General features: G+C 40.3%; 1 protein-coding gene across 4 annotated transcripts in view; it reads right to left on the bottom strand.

The window, feature by feature from the left end:
- Positions 1 to 23372, bottom strand: part of FRMD3 (FERM domain containing 3) — a 329394-nt gene that overhangs the window by 24047 nt on the left and 281975 nt on the right. Inside the window, exon 1 of one of the 4 annotated variants that reach the window (XM_043453219.1) lies at positions 20044 to 20325. The exons of the other annotated variants lie outside the window; for them this stretch is intronic. Within the exon in view, the coding sequence (XP_043309154.1) occupies positions 20044 to 20170 (127 nt within the window). The 5' untranslated portion in view covers positions 20171 to 20325. Of the gene's footprint in view, positions 1 to 20043; positions 20326 to 23372 lie in introns of those variants that run through there. 4 annotated transcript variants of the gene reach the window in all.

Raw genomic sequence — 23372 nt, forward strand, 5'->3', positions numbered from 1 at the left:
CCTTCTGCTTTCCATATCTTTCTCCTAAAACAAGAGGAAAAGGGAAACCTCGAGTTTCCAGACTTCATTATTTTGTTGATGGCAACTCTGGTCTACCAGTTGCTCAGACCAAAAAACTTTGACTTCCTCTGTTCACTCTCACAATGGACCCATTAGCAACTTCTATGTCTCCACCTTCAAAACATACCCAGATTTGGACCACTTCATACAATGTCCGCTGCCACCAACCTGGTCCAAGCCACCATCTTTCTCACTTAGCTTATGGCAGCCGCATCTCATCTGATCCCCCTGCTTCAACCCCTGCCTGTGTAAGGGTCACTGTCAACTTGGCAGCGGGAGTCATCCTTTGAAAGCAATGTGGATTCGATCATGTCACGCAACTGCTCAGAGTCCTCTCATGGTTTCTTATCTTCCTCAGATTATAAGCCGAGTCCTTGCAGGGGTGTCTAGGGCCCCACGCAGTGAGCCCTCCTCTCCTCTCCTCACCGCTGAGGTGACCTTGTTATCCTAGGACCCTTCCCCTTGTTCACCTCAGTCCAGCCCAGAGGACTGGCTGTCCCTCACAGGTGCTCTTTCTTGCTGTTCCTTCCACTTGGAGTACACTTCCTCCAGCCAGGTTCACACACTCTCCCTTTTTTTATAGGTTGTTAAATGTCACCATCTCAGTGACACTATGTAAAATTTCAGTCTGTCTCCCCATCACTCTCTATTCCCCTTTCTTTATTTATTTTTCTTTTGAGAAATCTAGGATCTAAGGATGAAAAATAGAGTACTGGCAAAATGAAGTGTTGGTTTCTGGGGGAGACATAATCATGGTCATTAATCCAGGGCCACAAAAGTCAAACCTATAACAGAGCAGGCAGGTGCTTAACATGAAGGAGTAAGGGCCAGGTGTGGGATGGTAGGGAGTGGTGGTGACTGGGGAAAAATGGACCATATTGAGCTCTGTCTGAAAGCTTTGTTATTCACATTTTTAAAAACGTCTGTGCAGTCTACACAAAATGTACCTGTGAGTATTTTTAGGCCTATAAAAATCAAAGTCAACCAAAAGAGTCTGAAATGCAGTAGTACTTAAGTACAATCTCAAAGACGACAGAATGATCTTGTTCATTTCCAGAGCAAACCATTCAACAACACAGTAATCCAAGTCTATGCCCCAACCACTAAAGCCGAAGAAGCTTCAATTGAGTATTTCTATGAAGGCCTACAAGACCTTCTAGGATTAACACCAAAAAAAGATGTCCTTTTCATCATAGAGGACTGGAATGCAAAAGTAAAAAGTCAAGAGATACCTGGAGTAACAGGCCAGTTTGGCCTTGGAGTACAAAATGAAGCACAGCAAAGGCTAACAGAGTTTTCCGAGAGAAAGCACTGGTCATAGCAAACATCCTCTTCCAACAAACAAGAGATAAGTCTACACGTGGTCATTACCAAATGGTCAATACTGAAATCAGATTGATTATATTCTTTGTAGGCGAAGATGGAGAAGCTCTATACAGTCAGCAAAAACAAGACCTGGGGCTGACTGTGGCTCATATCATGAGCTTCTTATTGCAAAATTCAGGCACAAATTGAAGAAAGTAGGGAAAACCACTAGACCATTCAGGTATGATTTAAATCAAATCCCTTACGATTATACAGCGGAGGTGACCAATAGATTCAAGGGATTAGATCTGGTAGACAGAGTGCCTGAAGAACTGTGGATGGAGGTTTGTGACATTGTACAGGAGGTGGTGACCAAAACCATCTCCAAGAAAAAGAAATGCAAGAAGGCAAAGTGGTTGTCTGAGGAGGCCTTACAAATAGCTGAGAAAAAAAGAGAAGTGAGAGGCAAAGATATACCCAACTGAATGCAGAATTCCAGAAAATAGCAAGAAGAGATAAGAAAACCTTCTTAAGTGAACTATGCAAAGAAATAGAGGAAAACAACAGAATGGGAAAGACTAGAGATCTCAAGAAAATTGGAGGTAACAAGGTACTTAGATTTCATGCAAAGATGGGCACAATAAAGGACAAAAATGGCAAGGACCTAACAAAAGCAGAAGAGATTAAGAAGAGATGGCAAGAATACACTATGCAAAAAAAGGTTTAATGATCTGGATAACTGTGATGGTGTGGTCACTCACCTAGAGCCAGACAACCTGGAGTGCAAAGTCAAGTGGGCCTTAGGAAGCGTTACTATGAACAAAGCTAGTAAAGGTGACAGAATTCCAGCTGAGCTATTTCAAATCCTGAAAGATACTGCTGTTAAAATTCAGCACTCAATATGCCAGAAAATTTGGAAAACTCAGCAGTGGCCACAGGACTGGAAAAGGGCAGTTTTCATTCCAATCCCAAAGAAAGGCAATGTCAAAGAATGTTCAGACTACCATACAGTTGCACACATTTCACATGCTAGCAAGGTAATGCTCAAAATCCTTCAAGCTAGGTTTCATCAGTATGTGAAACAAGAACTTGCAGATGTTCAAGCTGAATTTAGAAAAGCTAGAGGAGCCAGAGATCAAATTGCCAACATCTGCTGGATCATAGAAAAAGCAAAGGAATTCTAAAAAAATCTGCTTCATTGACTACACTAAAACCTTTGATTGTGTGGATCACAACAAACTGTAAAATTCTGAAAGATATGAGAATACCAGACCACCCTACCTGTCTCCTGAGAAGCCTGTATGCAGGACAAGAAGCAACAGTTAGACATGGAACAATAGATTGATTCAGTCTATTAAACCAATAGAGAAAGGAGTATGTCAAGGCTGTATATTGTCACCTTGCTTATTTATCTTATTTGCAGAGTACATCATGGGAAATGCTGGGCTAGATGAATCATAAGCTGGAATCAAGATTGTTGGGAGAAATATCAACAAACTCAGATATGCAGATGATACCACTTTAATGGCAGAAAGTGAAGAGGAACTAAAGGGCTTCTTGATGAGGGTGAAAGAGGAGAGTGAAAAAGCTGGCTTAAAACTCAACATTCAAAAAATGAAGATCATGGTATCCAGTGCCATTACTTCATGGCAAACAGCTGGGGGGAAAAGTGGGAACAGTGACAGGTTTTATTTTCTTGGGTTCCAAAATCACTGTAGACAGTGACTGCAGCCACGAAATTAAAAGACACTTGCTCCTTGGAAAAATAGCTATGACAAACCTAGATAGCATATTAAAAAGGAGAGACATCACTTTGCCAATAGAGGTCCATATACTCAAAGCTGTGGTTTTTTTCAAGTAGTCATGTATGGATGTGAGAGTTGGACATAAAGAAGGCCGAGTGCTGAAGAATTGATGCTGTTGAACTGTGGAGCTGAAGAATAGTCTTGACAGTCCCTTGGACAGCAAGGAGGGCAAACCAGTCAATCTAAAAGGAAATCAACCCTGAATATTCATTGGAAGGATTGATGCTGAAACTCCAATACTTTGCCCACCTGATGCGATGAGCCGACTCACTGGAAAAGATTCTGATGCTGGGAAAGATTGAAGGCAGGAGGAGAAGGGGGTGACAGAGGATGATACAGTTGAATGGCATCACCGACGCCATGGACATGAGTTTGAACAAACTCTGCAAGATAGTGAAGGACAGGAAGGCCTGGTATGCTACAGTTCATGGGGTTGTAAAGAGTCGGACACAACTTCATGACTGAAGGACAAGGCTTCTGGTCTATAAATGCTGCTAGATAAATGCAGTGATAGAATCAGCTAGATACCTGATGTTTCAGTCACCTAAGTGCTCTAGTACTTTGATCTCAACAACAAAAGTATTCACTTATTTGTAGAAAGGAGGAGGTAGGCATGGAAATAAATGCTTTCTTCCCTGTCATAGTTTTTCTGACCACTAGCATTAGATGTGCTGGAGTTTCATAATACTTTACCCCTCATCTCTGTGCTCACATTTTAAGGTCGTGGGATGGAGTGGAAAGTAGACCAAAGGTTGGACAGCCACGCTCTGCCACTTACGAGACTTTAGTTCCTTTTTTTTTTATTTTTGCATTCAAAACCATATTTTTATCTTTTTTTTTCATCTATTTTTATTAGTTGGAGGCTAATCACTTTACAATATTGTAGTGGGTTTTATCATACATTGACATGAATGAGACTTTAGTTCTTAAGTAACTTCCATTGACAGATGAATGGATAAAGAAGATGTAGTACATATATACAAGGGAATTTTACTCATAAAATGAAATAATGCCATTTTAATGGACATGGATGGACCTGGAGATTATCATACCAGGTGAAGTAAGTCATAAAGAGAAAGACAAATATCATATGATATCACTTATATGTGGAATAAAAAATGATATGAATGAACTTATTTACAAAACAGAAACAGACTCAAAGACTGAAAACAGACTTGTGGTTACCAGAGGGCAAAGGTCAATGCAGGGGTGGGGGATAAACTAGGAAGTTGGGATTAGCAGATACAAACTACTATATATATAATAGATAAATAGCAAGGATCAACTCTATAGCAAAAGGAACTCTACTCAATATTCTATAATAACCTATATGGGAAAAGACTGAGAAAAGAATAGATACAAGTATGTGTATGTGTGTAACTGAATCACATGTGTATGTGTGTAACTGAATCACTTTGTTGTGTAACTGAAATTAACACAATACTGTAAATCCACTATACTCCAATATACAATAAAAATTTTAAAAAGTTGACGGAACTCAGTTTGCTTAACCACAAAACAAGAGTAACTCCTACCTCATAAGGCTGGGTGAGGGCTAGACAAAATTATGGATGCATAAGTGCTATCTGTATCAAAAAAGTTTTAGGAATTAGATGTTACTGTCTTACCAAAGAACATTGGGTTACACTGATCTATACCAAGCAATATGTTCATTTGGTCTGTTATGAAGCAGTATCATTTTATAAGCATGTAGATTAGTTTTCTTACAAATCCGCTAATACGGAGTACAAGGAAAATTGCATTATAGTTAGTTATCCATATTTTCTTAATTTTCTTTATATGATAGATGCTTAAAGTTTCTTTCCTATATGCCCTTTTTTGATAAATTCTAACAACATCCAAAGAAGCAGAAGTGTTAAATTAGTAAGACGACCTACATTGTTTCATTAAATTTCTTTTACTTTATCTATATATGAGAAGCCTCCTGGATGTATCCACAAAGCTTAATGGCTGAAAACTTTTTTTAGAAGTGATAATGATTAAGGAAAAGGAAATAGCTTTCACATTTATATACTTATGCAGCCCAATTAGAAGTTCTGACACATAGGAAACAATAAATGTTGACTATTGTAATTATATTTTCATATAGTAATATAACTGTTTTTGTATCATTACCATCATTATTCAACTTGAAGAAATGCTTTATGAAGTGAAATAGCAAGAATCAAAAGATGCTGAAGGAGAAGACTGGCCATGGATGATGGACAGGCAGTGTGCCCATTGTGTGTGGTCCAGCAGGTTGTGCACCGCTCATGCCAGTCAACACCTTTCACATGATCCCAGTGTGGTGGCACTTCCTAAAGACACCCCATGTACCACAACACAGCCTACTCAGCCGGCTGCTGACAGATGCTGTTGCTGAAAATACTGTCCTTTATCTTATTGCGAAGGCAAAACATAGAGACCCTTTTTAGTACAGCAGGTAAAAGTGGAATAAGCATTGCTGACATTTACATTCAGAAATCAGCTGTCTATTAACACTGAGCATATTTGTGACAGAGTCCAAAGACCACAGCTGCAATTACCAGCAACTTGTATGGTACAAAACAGCTCATGGCTATACAGTGGCTAATGGTCCTTATCTCGTTTGCCTGTGTGTGATGATCTTTATGAATGAAACAGTGCAGTATCGGGTGTCACCAGAGCAGATGTCTTAAAATGAAGATAACAGGAACCGCTATCTATCTCATGAGTTTGTGGAAAGGCTCAAAAGTATGTAGAAATGTGAGGAAGCCCTTGGCAGTATCAATATCAGAATATTGTCATTTGCGTTTATCCACACTAACTTCCTTAGCCAAGACTTTGGATTACTGGGATAACTTTACACCCCTTTGGCAATGCCTTTCCTATCTGGAACCTATGATTGTTGCTGCTGACATCTGGCTGAAACCAAACTGACTCACTTTGCGGGAGACACTCTTTCAGCCTTGTTGCTTGCTCCCCCCTGCCATGACCACATAGTCCTCACCCTGGGAACATTGGGCCTTTCTCTATGAAGGCTTTGGCAAACGGCATCTTTGGGACCCACCACTCTGGTTCCCTCTGTGGCACCCCAAGTCACCCTATAATGATACCCAACTATGGAATGCCCCCTAAACCTGCAGAACAGGGACACAACGAAAGCGGTACCACCACCTGCCAGGGAGGGTGGGCATTTTGGAAAATTGTAGAGGATTTTTTGGAGGTCACAAAGATTGGCAGGGTCAGCATCATTTAGTGGATGGGTGTCAAGGATACCAGACATCCAAAAATGCATAGGATGGCCCCACAAGGAATGATTTTGCATCCTGTGTGACTTTTAGGTGTCCTATTAAATATTATATATGTAGGTGAGAAACCTATTTAGAATTATCTGAATTTAGAACCCACCTGTGTTTTACATTTAAACCTAAAACATCTGCATAAGATTTTAACATACTTTGAATTTTTCACGCATACAACCACACTGGGCAAATTGAAGGAAGTATCTTGCCAAGAGTTGTTTATCTGTTCAGAACATCACACCATGCTGTCCGGAAGGACTAAGGTGTCCAAGAGGCCTACACAGTAGCACACATTTCTGTATCTGTTGAGTGGCAGAATTACATTCACAGAAGGGCTAGTGTCCCACTCCTTAATTCTGCCTCTTGGTGACTCATGCTTAAGAAAAGCCTTTGTGACTTCCCTGGTGATCCAGTGGTTAAGAATTCGCTTGCCAATATAGGAGACATGGGTTCAGTCCTTGGTCCATGAAGGTTCCACATGCTATAGGGCAACCAAGCCCATGTACCACAACCACTGAGCCTGAGCTCTAGGGTCTGTGAGCCGCAACTGCTGAAACCCACATGTCCTACAGCCCATGCTTCACAGCAGGAGAAGGCACTGCAATGAAATCTGCACACCTCAACTAGAGCCCACGCGTGGCGACAAAGACCCCTACAGCCAAAAATAAATAAATAGAAAAACATTTGGGAAGACTTGATTTTTTTTATTGTAAATTACTTATAATTTCCCATGACATTATAGTTAGAGCATTATTTTGACTTTTAAAGTTCTGTGTAAGTAGACTGAATTTTCTCTTGAGTTTCATTTCAGGATGGTAGAGAGGATATTAAGATCTTTGTTATTACGTGGAGACACTGAATCTGAAAGGACCGACAATCACTGCTTAAGAACTCACAAAACTCTCAGGTCTCTGCAAAGGTCACATGTTTGTTGCCTGTTAACTGGAACCATCCTTGCTGTGGTGAGCTAACTTCTGATTGACCTCCTTATGTTGATCAGTATGCCTATCTTGGCTCTGGAGGTGTGCTGCACTCTTGAATTGAGGGTAGGGAGAGAGGAGTGAAGGAAGAGTGTGAGAGACGGAAAGAGGTCATCACTCCACTTCTAGGAAATAGGATGAAGTGGAAGGAGCTATAGCCTGGAATTCTGGGGACCTAGATTTCATTTCACCCAACTTGCTTTGTGTCCTTGGATATGTCTATGAGTCTTGGACTTTTTAACCTAAAAACTGACCACACCCTTCCCAGTTCCAGCATTCTGTGGCTTGATCTTAGTCTAGGTCTCAACAAAATGTCCCACTTAAAACTATACATGCACTTTCCCTGAAAGCACCAATCATCTGCATATAACAAGCAGATATTTCCACTGTATCTACAGAAGAACATTGCAGAAGAGGGAAAAAGACAAGGGCACTAAAAAAAAAAAAAATTTCTTGTTCCACACTGGATGGTGTGGAACCATCTTAATTTTTACAGGGCTAGACATTTTAGGCCTGTGATCATGTGATATTCATAAAAGGAGATGAGGAAACTGAGGTTCAGAGAGGTTAAGTAACTTGCATAAGGTCATGACTCCAGGAAACAACACAGCAGGAGTTTGTACCCAAGCCTGTCTGACTCCAAAGCTTTGGAGTAACCACCATGGTCTTAGTTACATTCCTGAAGAGAAGGCAATCTGGGAGGCCCAGAGGGACCCTCACTTTTCAATAAAAGAGGAAAAATCGTCCATGTTTTTGGCCAATTTCATTTGCTGAAACCACAGTATCATTATATGTAAGGTGAGCCCTTGTCCCTATTTGCCTGGTATAGTTCCTATTGCCTGCTGTCCTAGCAGCATTAAAATGCCTATTTTACCCCCAAAAGATTTGCCTGGTAGATTTTATAGTCACCTAATTATGTTTCTATGTCACAGTTCCTGTGATTGTATCATGGCCAGGAGAGAAGCAAAATAAATAAATAAAACCACTTACTGTTATGGGGATTAATGGTTTAGATTAGAAATAAACCTTCAAGTTTATTTTATTCTGCACGTGCTATCAGTCCGTAAAATGTTTTCTATCCACATTAAGTAGCATGCAGACTTCCAACTGTAGTAACACAGTATGTCGTAAACCTCCTATGTGACTCTTTTATCTTCCCTTTGTTGGGGATAAAGTCTAATCCTTCAAGTGAAGCTTGTGTCACATAGGTTTAAAAGAAAATATCTTGAGGATGACTTGTACATTCTCAGAGGAGAGTTTTCACTTTCAGGCATGGGCACTGCAAAATATCTCACACTAGAAATGTACCTGATGCCTCTGAATAAACTTGGGAGGCTGCCTGTTCATTCTATTTAAAACCCGTTAGAGTCATCCCAGTGACTCAGGAAAGTATAGACGAATGGAAACTTAGACACACACACACACTTCACAGGAAATCCTAATGTTCCTCCAGCCATGAGCACCAGTCTCACTTCCCTTTGTTATCACCCACCAATGTCTTGCTTATGCCTCTAATAAGAGTAGCTGAGCATTTTGAAACCTCTGTCTTACAATGATTTTGATTTCAACATCTAGAATTCAAGAGAATCAATCCTTGTCCTTACATTGCAACAGTCAACTGCCCCTTCCAGACCACTGAAGTGTCTCTCACCAAGGTATCCAATGATTAACATGTTGCTGAAGACAGTGTGCATTCTTTCCTGCCCTTCTACTGGCCACTGTACCTCTGTGACTCCACACTCTCTTGGTTTCCATCTCATGATTCTAAGCTACTTCTGTCTTTCCCACAGTCTTTTCATGTCTACTTGTAGTAGCTCAACTCTCTGCTCTTGTCATACTGAACCCTGCCAGTTAGAATCTCAACCGTATGCCTGGCTCCACCAATCTCCTGCAGCATTCCTCAGCACAGCTCTGCAAGTCACTAGTGTCCTTGCCCATTTTTCCTTGAAATTAGCTTAGGAAACTGTGCACAATATCACTTTTGGATATTACTATTAAGGTTAAGAGTACAAGATCTCATCCAAAAGTTATGGCTGTGGAAAACCATATGGAGATTCCTAAAAAAAAAAAAAAAAAAAAAAACTAAAAATAGAACTAACTCATGACCCAGAAATTGCACTCCTGTGTATATCCAAAAAACTTCAGTTTATCCAAGAAAAAGAAAACCCCTAAAAACATTAATTAAAAAAGACAGATGAACCCCAGTGTGCATAGCAACATTATTTACAATCACCAAGATAAGGAAGCAACCTGTCTACCAACAGGTATTGGAACAATGAAGATGCTGTGTATACATACAGTGGAATACTACTAAGCCGTAAAGATGAAACCTTGCCATTTGCAGCAACATGGACGGACTTGAAAGGCATTACGTTCAGTGAGATAAGTCAGACAAAGGCAAATACTGTATAGTATCACTTATATGGGGAATCTAAAAAACACTACAAACCAGCAAATATAACAAATAGAAGGAAAATCACAGATAAAGAGAAAAAACTAGCAGTTTCCGTGGAGGGAAGGGAGGAGGGAGGGGCAACATAGAGGTAGGGGATTAAAACGTACAAACTATTAGGTATAAACTAAGCAACTAGGATATATTGTACAACACCAGGAATATAGCCAGTATTTTATTTTATTTTTTAAGTTTTATTGAAATATAGTTGACTTATGGGCTTCCCTGGGGCTTCACATGGTAAAGAATCTTCCTGCAGTGCAGGAGACCCAGGTTTGATCCCTGGGTTGGGAAGATTCCCTGGAGAAGGAATTGGCTACCCACTCCAGTATCCTTGCCTGGAGAATCCCATAGGCAGAGGAGCCTCACGGGCTACAGTCCATGGGGTTGCAAGAGTTGGACACAACTGACTGAGTTAATTTATAATGTGTTGGTTTCAGATGTACAGCAGAATGATTTAAAATCCTCTTCTATTATAGGTTATTACAAGATACTGAGTATAGTTTTCTTGTGCTATACAGTAGGTTTTTGTGGCTTATCTAGTTTATATATTATTGTTGTTTGTCGCTAAGTTGTGTCTGACTCTTTGCGACCCCGTGAACTGCAGCACGTCAGGCTTGTCTGTCATCCGCTATCTCCCAGAGTGTGCTCAAACTCATGTCCATTAATTCGATGATGCCATCCAACCAACTCATCCTCTGTTGCCCCCTTTTCCTCTTGCCCTCAGTCTTTCCCAGCATCAGGGTCTTTTCCAGTGAATCAGTTCTTCACATCAGGTGGGCAAAGTATTGGAGTTTCAGCATCAATCCTTCCAATGAATATTCAGGGTCGATTTCCTTGAGGATTGACTGGTTTGATCTCCTTGCTGTCCAAGGGACTCTCAAGAGTATTTCCAGCACCACAATTCAAAAGCATCAGCCTTCTTTATGGTCAACTCTCATATCCATACAAGACTACTAGAAAAACCGTAGATTTGACTATATGGACCTTTGTCTGCAAAGTGATGTCTCTGCCTTTTAATATGCTGTCTCGTTTTGTCATAGCTTTTCTTCCAAGGAGCAAATGTCTTTTAATTTCATGGCTATAGTCACTGTCTGCAGTGCTTTTGGAGCCCAAGAAAATAAAATCTGACACTGTTTCCACTTTTTCCCCATCTATTTGCCATGAAGTGATGGGGCTTGGTGCCATGATCTTAGTTTTTTTGAATGCTGAGTTTTAAGCCAGCATTATCATCCTCCTCAAGAGGCTCTTTAGTTCCTCTTTGCTTTCCGCCATTAGAGTAGTATCATGTGCCTATCTGAGGTTGTTGATATTTCTCCCAGCAGTCTTCATTCCAGCTTGCGATTCATTCAGCCAGGCATTTCCCATGATGTACTTACATATAAATTAAATAAACAATGTGACAATATACAGCCTTGATGTACTCCTTTCCCAATTTTGAACCAGTCTGTTATTCCATGTCCAGTTCTAACTTCTGCTTCTTGTCATGCATACAGGTTTCTCAGGAGACAGGTAAGGTGGTCTAGTATTCCCATCTGTTTAAGAATTTTCCACAGTTTGTCAAAAGCTTTAGCATAGTCAATGAAGCAGATTTTTTTTTTTTTTTGTAATTCCCTTGCTTTTTCTCTGATCCAGTGGATGTTGGCAATTTGATCTCTACCTGTGCCTTTTCTAAATACAGCTTGTAAGTTTAGAAGTTCTTGGTTCATGTATATTTGAAGTCTAGCTTGAAGGATTTTGAGCATTACCTTGCTAGCATATGAAATGAGTATTGTTGTAGGACAGTTTGGACATTGTTTGGCATTGCCTTTCTTTGGGATTGGAATGAAAACTGACCTTTTCCTGTCCTGCGGCCACTGATGAGTTTTCCAAATTGGTGGCATATTGAGTGCAGCACTTTAACAATATCATCTTTTGTGATTTGAAATAGCTCAGCTGGAATCCTATCACCTCCACTAGCTTTGTTCATAGTAATGCTTCCTAAGGCCCACTTGACTGCATACTCCAGGTTGTCTGGCTCTAGGTGAGTGACCACACCATCATGATTATCTGGGTCATGAAGACATTTTTGTGTAGTTTTCATGTGTATTCTTGCCATCTCTTCTTAATCTCTTCTGTTTTTGTTAGGTCCTTGCCATTTCTGTCCTTTATTGTACCCATCTTTGCATGAAATCTAAGTACCTTGTTATCTCCAATTTTCCTGAAGAGATCCCTAGTCTTTCCCATTCTGTTGTTTTCCTCTATTTCTTTGCATTTTTCATTTAAGAGACTTTCTAATCTCTTCTTGCTATTTTTTGGAACTCTACATTAACTTGGGTATATCTTTGCCTTTTGCTTCTCTTCTTTTCTCAGCTATCTGTAAGGCCTCCTCAGACAACCACTTTGCCTTCTTGCATTTCTTTTTCTTGGGGATGGTTTTGGTCACCACCAATGACCAATGTTTGGTCACCACCAATGTTTGTACAATGTTACAAACCTTCATCCATAGTTCTTCGGGCACTCTGTCAACCAGATCTAATCCCTTGAATCTATTGGTCACCTCCTCTGTATAAGGGATCTGATCTAGGTCATACTTGAATGGTCTAGTGGTTTCTCCTATTTTCTTCAATTTAAGCCTGAATTTTGCAAGAAGGAGCTCGTGATCTAAGCCACAGTCAACTCCAGGTCTTGTTTTTGCTGATTACAAGTGTTGGTGAGGATGTAGGAAAAGGGGAACTCCTGTGCACTGTTGGTTTACGCACTATGGAAAAAAGTATGGAGGTTCCCCCAAATTAAACAGAACTACCATATGATCTAGCAATCCCCACTTCTGAGTATATATCCAAAGGAAATGAAAACAGGATCTCAAAGAGAAATCTGCAGTCCTATGTTCACTGCAGCATTACTCACTATAGCGAAGATATGGAAACAACCTAAATGGCCATCAGTAGATGAATGGATGGGCTTCCCTGGTAGCTCAGCTGGTAAGGAATCTGCCTGCAATGCAGGAGATCCCAGTTCGATTCCTGTGTTGGGAAGATCCCCTAGAGGAGGGATACGCTACCCACTCCAGTATTCTTGGGCTTCCCTGGTGGCTCACATGGTACAGAATCCAACTGTAATGCGGGAGACATGGGTTGATCCCTGGATTGGGAAGATCCCCTGGAGGAGGGCATGGCAACCCACTCCAGTATTCTTGCCTGGAGAATCCCCATGCACAGAGGAGCCTGGCGGGCTACTGTCCATGGGGTTGCAAAGAGTCAGACATGACTGAGCGACTAAGCACAGCACAGATGAATGGATAAAGAAGATGTAGTATATGCACACGATGGAATATTATTCAACCGTAAGAAAGAAGAAAATCCTGCCGTCTGTGACAGCATGGATGGGTGAAATAAGTCAGAGAAAGACAGAAACCCCCTGGTATCACTTATATTAGAATCTGAAGGAAAAGGAAAAGTCAAACTCATAGAAACAGAAAGTAGTAAAATGGTTGCCATGGACTAGAGGGTGAGAGAAAGGGGGAAAGGGTACAAAGTTTCAGCTGGAAGATGAATAAGGTTTGGTGTTCAAATGTAAAACATGATCTTTATTGTTGATAATAGTGTTTTACATAATTGACATATGCGTGAGAGTAGAACTTAAGTGTTCTCATTAAAAAAAAAATAAATATGTGAAGTAATGCATGTACCAATTAGGGGGAACTTTTCACAATGTGTATCAAATTGCCACAATGTATACTTTAAATATCATTCAGTTTTGGCAATTATGCCTCAATAAGCTGAAATTAAAGAGAGTACAAGCTCTGTCTTATTCTATATCTGAATCCTGGCCTTGTATTGTCATGTAACCTTGGACAAGCTACTAAGTCACTCTTTTCTGTAAAATCTATAAAATGGGAAAAATTCAGGCCATATTGTATGGGGATATTGTGCACAGAGGAGTCATAAATAAACATGTGGGAAGTGGTTGGCACTTAGTAAACACTCAATAACATTACTATTTACATATTCAAATGTCTGAGAGATCCTAAGGAGAAGAAACCAGTTTTGTTTTATTTAACTCAATAACTGGTTTAGGACTTCCCTGGTGGCTCAGTGGTAAAGAATCTACCTGCCAATACAGAAGACATGGGTTCAATTCCTGGTCGGGGAAGATGCCATTTGCCATGGAGCAACTAAGCCTTTCAAGCCTGTGAGCCACAACTACGGAGCCCATGTACCGCAGGTACTGAAGCCTCCATGTCCTAGAGCCCATGTTCCACAACAAGAGACGCCACCGCAACGAGAAACCCATACACTGCAATGAAGAGTAGCCCCTGCTCACCGCAACTAGAGAAGAGCATGCACAGCAAAGAAGACTCAGCACGGTCAAAATAAATAAATATATACAATTATTTTTTTAAAAACTGGTTTAACTTGACCAGAGATGTTTGAACATGACTTAGTTTGAGAAATACATATTCTGCATCTCTGATCCATCTCAACTCAGAACCATCCAGTGAGCTGCAGACTCACCAGACACCTGAGTGTAGGATCATCAACCTCAGTATATCCAAATCCAAGCAATGTATGTCCCACCCCAGCCTTTTCCTCCTCTACTAGTTACTACATAGTATTAATAAAGAGCACCACCCTCTGCCCACACCAGCAATCTAAGGGTTGGCCATAACTTTTCACTCACTGCTCACTCCTAACATGTCACCAGCTTCTATAAATTCTGCCACTATATTCACTTTCAAAGTGGTCCCTGCCTCTCCATCACCCCATGCTTGAGAGTGAAAAAAGTGAAAGTGTTAGTCACTCAGTCATGTCTGACTCTTTGCAACTTTATGGACTGTAGCCCACCAGGCTCTTCTGTTCATGAGATTTCCCAGGCAAGTATACTGGAGTGGGTAACCATTCCCTTCTCCAGGGGATCTTCCTGATCCAGGGACTAAACCCAGGTCTCCTGCATTGCAGGCAGATTCTTTACCATCTGAGCTACCACGGAAGTCCAAAGAATACTGGAGTGGGTAGCCATTCCCACCTCTCTATCACCCCATGACTACCACTTCTCAACTGCCTAAGAGCAGTGGCCTCCTCACTGGTTTCCCTGATCTCAGTCTCACTCCTGAATTGTTGCCAGAAATATAATTTTAAATGCCTAATTAGTTGTATGAATTCTCTTCTTAAAAGGTTTTTCATGCCTTTCAGGATAAACTTTAAACTCCATTTTAGTATATAAAGCCACCTCTACCCCACACATTACCATCATTCCTATTTATTTTGTTGTTGTTGTTCAGTCACCCAGTCATGTCCAACTCTGTGACCCCATGGACTGCAGCACGCCAGGCTTCCCTGTCCCTCACCATCTCCTGGAGTTTGCCCAAGTTCATGTTCATTTCGTCAGTGATGCCATCCAGCCATCTCATCCTCTGACACCCTTTTCTCCTTCTGCCCTCAATCGTTCCCAGCATCAGGGACTTTTCCAATGAGTCGTCTGTTCGCATCAGATGCCCAAATATGTCACACTATATCATGCCTCCTTGACTTTGCACAAACTGCCTTTCCCTGGAAAGTCCTTCTGCACCCAGATGATTCCTACTTATTCTTGAAGATTTAATGTTTCACCTTCTCTTAGAAGGCTCTCCTACATAGATGCTTATCTCATAGTTTCCATGGTTGACTCATCCATTTCTCTCCCAGCTAATTAGTCTAAGCCAATTACAGTAATTTCATTCTCTCTGGTTTGGAAGTGGGCATGTGAGCCAACCCTGAAAATGAAAAATGAAGGGAAGATTTGCCTGGGGAGGGGGGGAAGTTCTGAGAAAGGTTTCTTGCTTCTAAGAAGAACATACTGGACAGATAACGGACTTTCTCTTGACATCGTGTGTGAAGGAGACACCAGGAATTCTGGCAGCCATCCTATGATGCTGACAGCAAATGGTCTGAGGGGGAGTTCTGGCTAACTGACAAGAGCAGTGCAGAGAGATGAAGTGAACCTGGCTCCTCAGTCCTGGAATCCTCCCTGACTCTGGACTTGGTGCAGTCTTGGATAATAAATCACCGTATTATCTAAACCAGAGTTTGTTAGAGTTACTTGCTGCTAATGGTGTCCTAACTGATGCAGCTGTCAGCATCTCATGGGGCTCTCTGTCATCACAGTCAATCATCACACCAAAAGCAGGAACAGGACAGAAAACCCTCACTGCACTTCGGCATCATTGTGGTGAACTTCAATAATGCAATATGATAAAGACAGAAAATAAGAAGTGTAAATATTGGAAAGGAGGGCACAAAACTATGACTATCTCTAGGTTATTCTATCAGCTACAGGAAAAGGCAAAGATTCTAATAAGAAGCTAGGGGGATTAATTAGAAGTCAGTCAGGTGTTCAGCTTGAAAGCAACGAAGACCATATAAAAATATGATGATGGAAAATCCCATTCAAAATAGCTAAATGTACAAATTAGAACAGGCACGTTATATCTAGGATATCCATAAGAAATATTCAAAACTTGCATGAAGACAATACTAAAACATAGCTGAATAACATAAAAGAATACCTTGGAAAAATGAAGGAATATAACAATGTTCCTGAATAGGAGAACTTAATTATTTTGAAGATCCATATCTCTTCTAATTAAAATTTACTGCAATTTTAATACAAATCTCAACACATTTTCAAAAATGACAAATGAGAAATTGCACATGATTATCAAGAAACTCTGGATAAAAAGAGATCCATAAGGGGGAATTTGACCTATCTGATGTCAGAACTATACTACTGTTCATAATGGAGCAGGAATACTAAAATATGCAATTCAGAAATACACCTTTGAAAATAATGAGAGGTTATGATAAATAACTCTGAGAAAAATCACCAATTGGGAAGGAGAAAAAGTATATCCCTACTTCATGTCAAACACACATTAAAAATTCCAAAGAAGTCAGCAAGTCAATTAAAAGCAAATATTAGATCAAACCACATGAAATCACTATTTTTGTAGGTCAAAGGCAGTTGACTATCAGAAATTTCACATAGTTAAAGCTAACACATTGATTTTGAGGATGAAAACACAGGAAACATGTTTATAGTCTTGGAATGAGGGACACTGAAAAAACATAAAACTCAGAAAAGAAGTCTGCACATGTAGAAATTGTCTGTGCATATGAAAAGTACCTGTGCTACAAAGTTAACATTAAAATAAGTTAAAAGCTCAAAATCCTTCAAGCTAGGTTTCAACAGGATGTGAACCGAAAACTTCCAGATGTACAAGATGGATTTAGAAAAGGCAGAGGAACCAGAGAGCAAATTGCCAACATCCATTGGATCATAGAAAAAGCAAGGGAATTCCAGAAAAACATCTACTGCTTTATTAACTACTCTAAAGCCCTTGACCGAGTAGACCACGACAAATTGTGGAAAATTCTTAAAGAGATGGGAATACCAGACCACCTTACCTGCCTAAGAAACCTGTATACAGGTCAGGAAACACCAGTTAGAACTGGACATGGAACAATGGACTGGTTCAAAATTGGGAAAGGAGTATGTCAAGGCTGTATATTGTCACCCTGCTTATTTAACTTATATGCAGAGTACATCATGTGAAATGCCAGGCTACATCTAGCTGGACTCAAGCTCAAGCTGGACTCAAGCTCAAGCTGGAATCAAGACTGCCGGGAGAAATATCAATAACCTTAGCTATCCAGATGACACCACTCTAATGGCAGAAAGCAAAGAAGAACTAAAGAGCCTCTTGATGAAGGTGAAAGCTGTGCTTAGTCATTCAGTCACATCTGACAGTTTGCAACTGTAGCCTGCCAGGGTCCTCTGTTTATGGGGATTCTGCAGGCAAGAATACTGCAGTGGGTTGCCATGCCCCCCTCCAGGGGATCTTCCCAACCCAGGGATTGAACCCAGGTCTCCTGCACTGCAGGCGGATTCTTTACCATCTGAGCCACCAGGGAAGCCCAATAAAACTGGAGTGGGTAGCCTATCCCATCTCCAGGGAAACTTCCCAGCCCAGGAGCCAAACTGGGGCCTCCTGCATTACAGGTGGATTCTTTACCAGCTGAGCTACCCTGAAAGCCAAAGGTGAAAGAGGAGAGTGAAAAAGCTGGCTTAAAACTCAATACTCAAAAAACTAAGATCATGGTATCTGTCCCATCATTTCATGGCAAACTGATGGGGGAACAATGGAAACAGTGACAGACTTTACTTTTTGGGGCTCCAAAATCACTGCAGACGGTGACTGCAGCCATGAAATTAAAAGATGCTTGCTCCTTGGAAGAAAAGCTACGATCAATCTAGACAGCATATTAAAAAGCAGAGGCATCGTTTTTCTGACAAAGATCCATTTAGTTGAAACTATGGTTTTTCCAGGAGTCATGTAAGGATGGGAGAGTTAGACCATAAAGAAGGCTGAACGACGAAGAATTGATGCTTTCAAATTGTGATGCTGCAGAATACTCTTGAGAGTCCCTTGGACAGCAAAGAGATCAAACCAGTCAATCCTAAAGGCAGTAAGTCCTGAATATTCACTGGAAGGACAGATGCTGAAGCACCAATATTTTGGCCACATGATGTGAAGAGCCAACTCATTGGAAAAGACCCTGATGCTGGGAAAGATTGAAGGCAGGAGGAGAAGGGGGCGACAGAGGATGAGACAGTTGGGTGGCATCACTGACTCAATGGAAATTAAAGAACAGGCAAGCCTGGAGTGCTGCAGCCCATGGGGTCACAAAGAGTTGGATATACTGAGCAACTGAACAACAACAAAATTAAAAGCCAAGAACAAATTAGGAGGAAAAAAGATAATATAAGAATTCCCACAATCTATAAGGGAAGGACAAAAATGAAACAGAAATGCACAAACAAGTAATTCCAAGCAGACATGCACATGGATAATTATCCTCTGAAAAGATGCTCACCTTTACAAGTAAAAAGGAACAGGTATATTAAAATAATAAAATCTCATTTTTTTTTCCCAATCTTAGAAATTGGTCACATCAGGGTTAGTGCTTATGTGGGGAAGAAGTCATTCTTGTACTCACCTTTTTAGTGAGTATTAGTTTTTCAGAGGATAATTTGTTTGCCCATCTCCATCAAAATTTAAAATGTGGATATCCGTCAAATCAGCAGTTATGCTTTTAAGAATCTGTCATAGAGAAATACTTGTATACACACATTCCTTGGCATATGTCTGTTACAACCACTAAATAGGAAATATCAATTTCCAGTAATAATTTGGTGATTAAATAAATTATGATATGTTTTTACTATAAGATATTATTCAGCCAGTTTTAAAAGGATACAGGTTAATATGTATTGATATGGAAAGTCCTTCATGCCATATGATAAATTGAAAAAAAAAAGAACTATAATATATATTGAACAATCCCACTTATGATAAAAAAAAATCCTATATCCATTCTACATGTCAATGTACATAGATTGGCTATCAGGAACATTAGGGTCAAGGAAAACATTCTATAAAATTATACTTTAAAATATCTCTTATAAGAACACATCATCTATTATCTATGTCATTATACAAATACAACTAAGTTCACAATGTGCATGAGGTATGGCCAATTCCAGACATTTCCCAGGATTTTAAAAATTTTAATCATTTGGTGAAAACCATATATTTGTATATATGTATGTATTCCCATTTTCTCCAAGGACCACAAAATATATTTTCAATGAAAAGGAAACTGGCAGAACCTCAGTTTGATCCCGATTCTTTAACTGATACTATATTTCAGGACCATACTTTAGGACAGCTCTACTTTGAAGATATAGGAGGGTCTTGCCTCATCCAGGAAAGCGCACTTGAAGATCTTACCCTTTAAACAATGAAAGGAGGGAGGAGCATATTTTGATCATCCAACCTGCCTTCTCTGTAATCATCCCTCATTCCTGAGCCAATGGATTGGACACACCACCACTGCCTCCTTCCTAACCGAGCTACTGACTAGCATGTAATTCATTAGCCTTTAGGATGACTTCCTACCATGTCACTTAAGGAGAGTGTCAGGACCTCCATTTGAAGCCCTCCCATCTTCCCTCAGGGCCTGCCCACTCTCCTTCCTGCCTCCCTGCCTTTCTCCCTCCTTCTCCTTCTCATCCTTATCACAGACTTCTGACATTCTCAGGTGAGTGCAGACCAGAGCCGGCTGCAGGGCACGTACCCGTGTTTCTGGCTGTGATCTTGGCACTGTGTCTCAGCAGACGGACAAACACATTGCTGCTGCAGTGGTTCGCCAACTGCAGGCGGAGACCCCTCCGAGTCTGGATCTTGACCAAGCATTTTGCCATTACTGTTTCTTCAGTTCTCCGTGTCTCCTCTGCCTGTCATGGCCCAGGGAAGCTACCACCAGCCATAGTGGCTTTGACCTTTCACTAACTGTCCATTCTGTTTTAAAGGACCGAGGCAGGGCCCACTGAATGAATCAGATGTCAGGCTCCTAATGCAGCCAACAGAAATAACTTAGGAAGGATCAGCATGGGGCCAGAGGAGGGAGGGGGATGCTATTTTTAAACTCTCCACTCACTCCGCTGACAAACAATGAAATAATATACAACATCCTTACCCTAGCCAATTCAAAACCATCCAGGCCAGAGGACCCCAGCCCAATGTCCTACAGAGTCCTAGGAACTGAATGCCTCCCCCACCGCACAAAAATAAAACAATACCCAGGCAACTCTGTGATGGAGAAACAACCCACCTTGATTTCTTTAAAAAAATATTTGAATCTTTATTATGTTCTAGAGCAGTGCTTTTCAATAAAAATAAAATGCAAGCCACAATAAAGAACAAAAAGGAAGCATTTGAAAAGTGAAAGAAATAAAATTAAATTTAATGAGGTGTTTTATTTGAAGCCAAGATATCTAAACTGGTATCATGCACCATGTAACAATATCAAAATAATACAATAGTTTAGATACTTTTTGGTACTAAGCCTTTGAAATCGGTGTGCATTTGCACGCTTACAGCATGTCTCAGTTCAGCAAACAGCAGGACACGACTTACCGACCGAACAACAGCAGCATTGCCAATGCTCAGCAGCCACGTGAGATTGCCATATTGGACAACACGGCTCTGGACAAAGTGCTGAGGACCTCGCGGCATTATCTCTGTCCTCACAAGGATGCTAAAATGTCCCTTTTTGGATAGAAAAGGAAACAGCATCCTGGAAAGAGTAACCGACTTGACCAAATTCACAAAGTAAGTGGCAAAGCCATGATTTGAACCTAAGCATCCAGTATCAGTTGACTAAGAAGACAGTCTCCCAGGAGGACAGCTGCTGGTACCCCTACTTCTAACCTCGTGTTTCAAATGTAGGATCTGAATATAATTTAATTCTCTCTCTCAAGACTTTGAAAGTCCTGTACTTGTACCTCTGAGCATGAAATGTGCTTGCATCCCAGAGTCAGTGTTCTGGGAGCAAAATGTTTTCAATATTTTAGGAATATTGAAAAATTCCTATATTTGAAAATATTTCAGCTGATTAGTAACTGTGCCCCATATACTATCATTCAGTTCTATTTCTTGGCTGGTACATTTTTCACTTTCATTTTTAGAGGAAAAAAAATTTTCCTCCCACTATTATGCATGTATGCATTTTTCTTCTTTAAATAGCTACTGAGGGCAAAAGATAATTTTCTAATAAAAATATTCTTTTTTTCTCTCCTCTCTTGACAAAACAAAACATTATGTGCAGAGCAGTCAGTTGAAATTATGCATTGTTATATGTCACTGTGGGAATATAAATTGATCTAGAATTTCTGGAAAAAAGTTTAACAAAATATATTGAGTTTTATGGCACGATATCTGTTGACTCAACGATTCCACTTTTAGGAATTTAGCCTGAGGAAATAATGAGAAATGTTGACAAAGATTTATGGACAAAGATTTTTATCAGAGTGTCATTTATTGTAGCGAAAAGGAAAAAAAAAAGTCAATCTAAATTTCCAGTGGGAAAATGATTAAATTCATGTGATGGAATATTGTACATCCATTAAAATGTATGTTTAGGAGTTTAATGATGTGGGGGAAAGCTTGCAATATATTGATTACTGGAAGAAGCAGTTTATATAAGCAGTATGACCTCAATTATATAGAAATGTACACTACAGACCAGACTATAAATTTTGATAGGGGAGAATGGGGAAGCCAGCTATGCACTGTGGGTGGAGGTCACTGCTAGATATCTCCCAGGGGCCTCCCTCTCCCCACCCACAGGTTATCAGTTCCAGTTTCAACAGGGCAGTTCCTCCTCTCACCAGGATTAGTCAATTTCCAAACCTGACACTTGAAAGGAAAATACTCCTAAAAATTCACAATATTTTCACCCCTTTGCAATTCCCTTTTTGATATAATTCTGAACAGAATCCCCATTTATAAAAAGATAGGCTGCACAGAGGTGGGGCCCTGGGACAGTACCTGCTAGGCCTTCCCTCACTAGCCACCAACAGCAGTTACTGAAAAACTACTGAAAATCTTTAGGATACTGAAAAACACATCAGAGAGTCCCCATGCCAAATGAATCAATACTGTGCCGGGAACACAGACCAAGGATTTTAAAGATTAATGTGGGCTCACTGGCATGGCAGTAGACCAGGCCTCAGATATTGAGAACACCTCCCTTTGCCTATTTGGATGGAATATAGATGAATCTGTGTGCTTATCATTATAAATAAAGACAACATGATGTGACTTGATAGTATACTCTAAACAAACAGCCCATCCCCCCCAAAAAAAAACCCAAAGCAACAACAAAAAAACAAAATGAAAACTCCTAAAAGCAAATAAAAAACCTGAAACAAAACCACCACCATCCCTTCTATCTGTTCTTTTCCATGGAGAGTTATTCTCTTAATTCTCAAGCTTAAAATTTCACTATAGTTTTGAAGTGTCTCCTTTCCTTTTAGTAACTATAACTAATGATAAAAAATATTTTGCATCTCGTACATGTAAAATTTTTTTCTTACTTTAAGTTGTTCCCACTCTTTAAGTTACTTTTCAGAGATCTTAAGTATGATTCTTTTATCCTCTTTCTTCGGGGACTTTCAGCTTTTATTTAGAGGGAAGGAACCAGCAGGACCAGCATCCCATGTTATCCCAGCCACTTCTGTCTACCTTGCCCTGTTCTACCCAGAGGTGTGGCTACATTTCAAGAGGATGAAACAAAGGGAAGCAGAGCCAAGCCAAGGATCCTGGGAGAAACTGCCCAAGAAGCTTGTGCTTGTTCTAGGCACTGCGCTCATAGACCCGACAGCAATAGCACAACACTTGGATGCCCTTGAACACCCTTCCTGTTTAGATTTGTCTTGTTTGTTTGAAGAATCAGGAATGCATGTCTGGGCAGTGACAAGAAGCTAAAGAAAGCAGCAGATATGTGTGAAGAGAGGAATTGATTTTCCACAATGAGATGCCAGAAACACTGATAAATCAGGCAGAAGCCACAGCAGAGGAAGAGAGTTCAATGATAAGAGCTGTTCATAAGCCTGGATTTCA

The sequence above is a fragment of the Cervus canadensis genome, chromosome 30 (genome assembly GCF_019320065.1).
Source record: "Cervus canadensis isolate Bull #8, Minnesota chromosome 30, ASM1932006v1, whole genome shotgun sequence".
Lineage (NCBI taxonomy): Eukaryota > Metazoa > Chordata > Mammalia > Artiodactyla > Cervidae > Cervus > Cervus canadensis.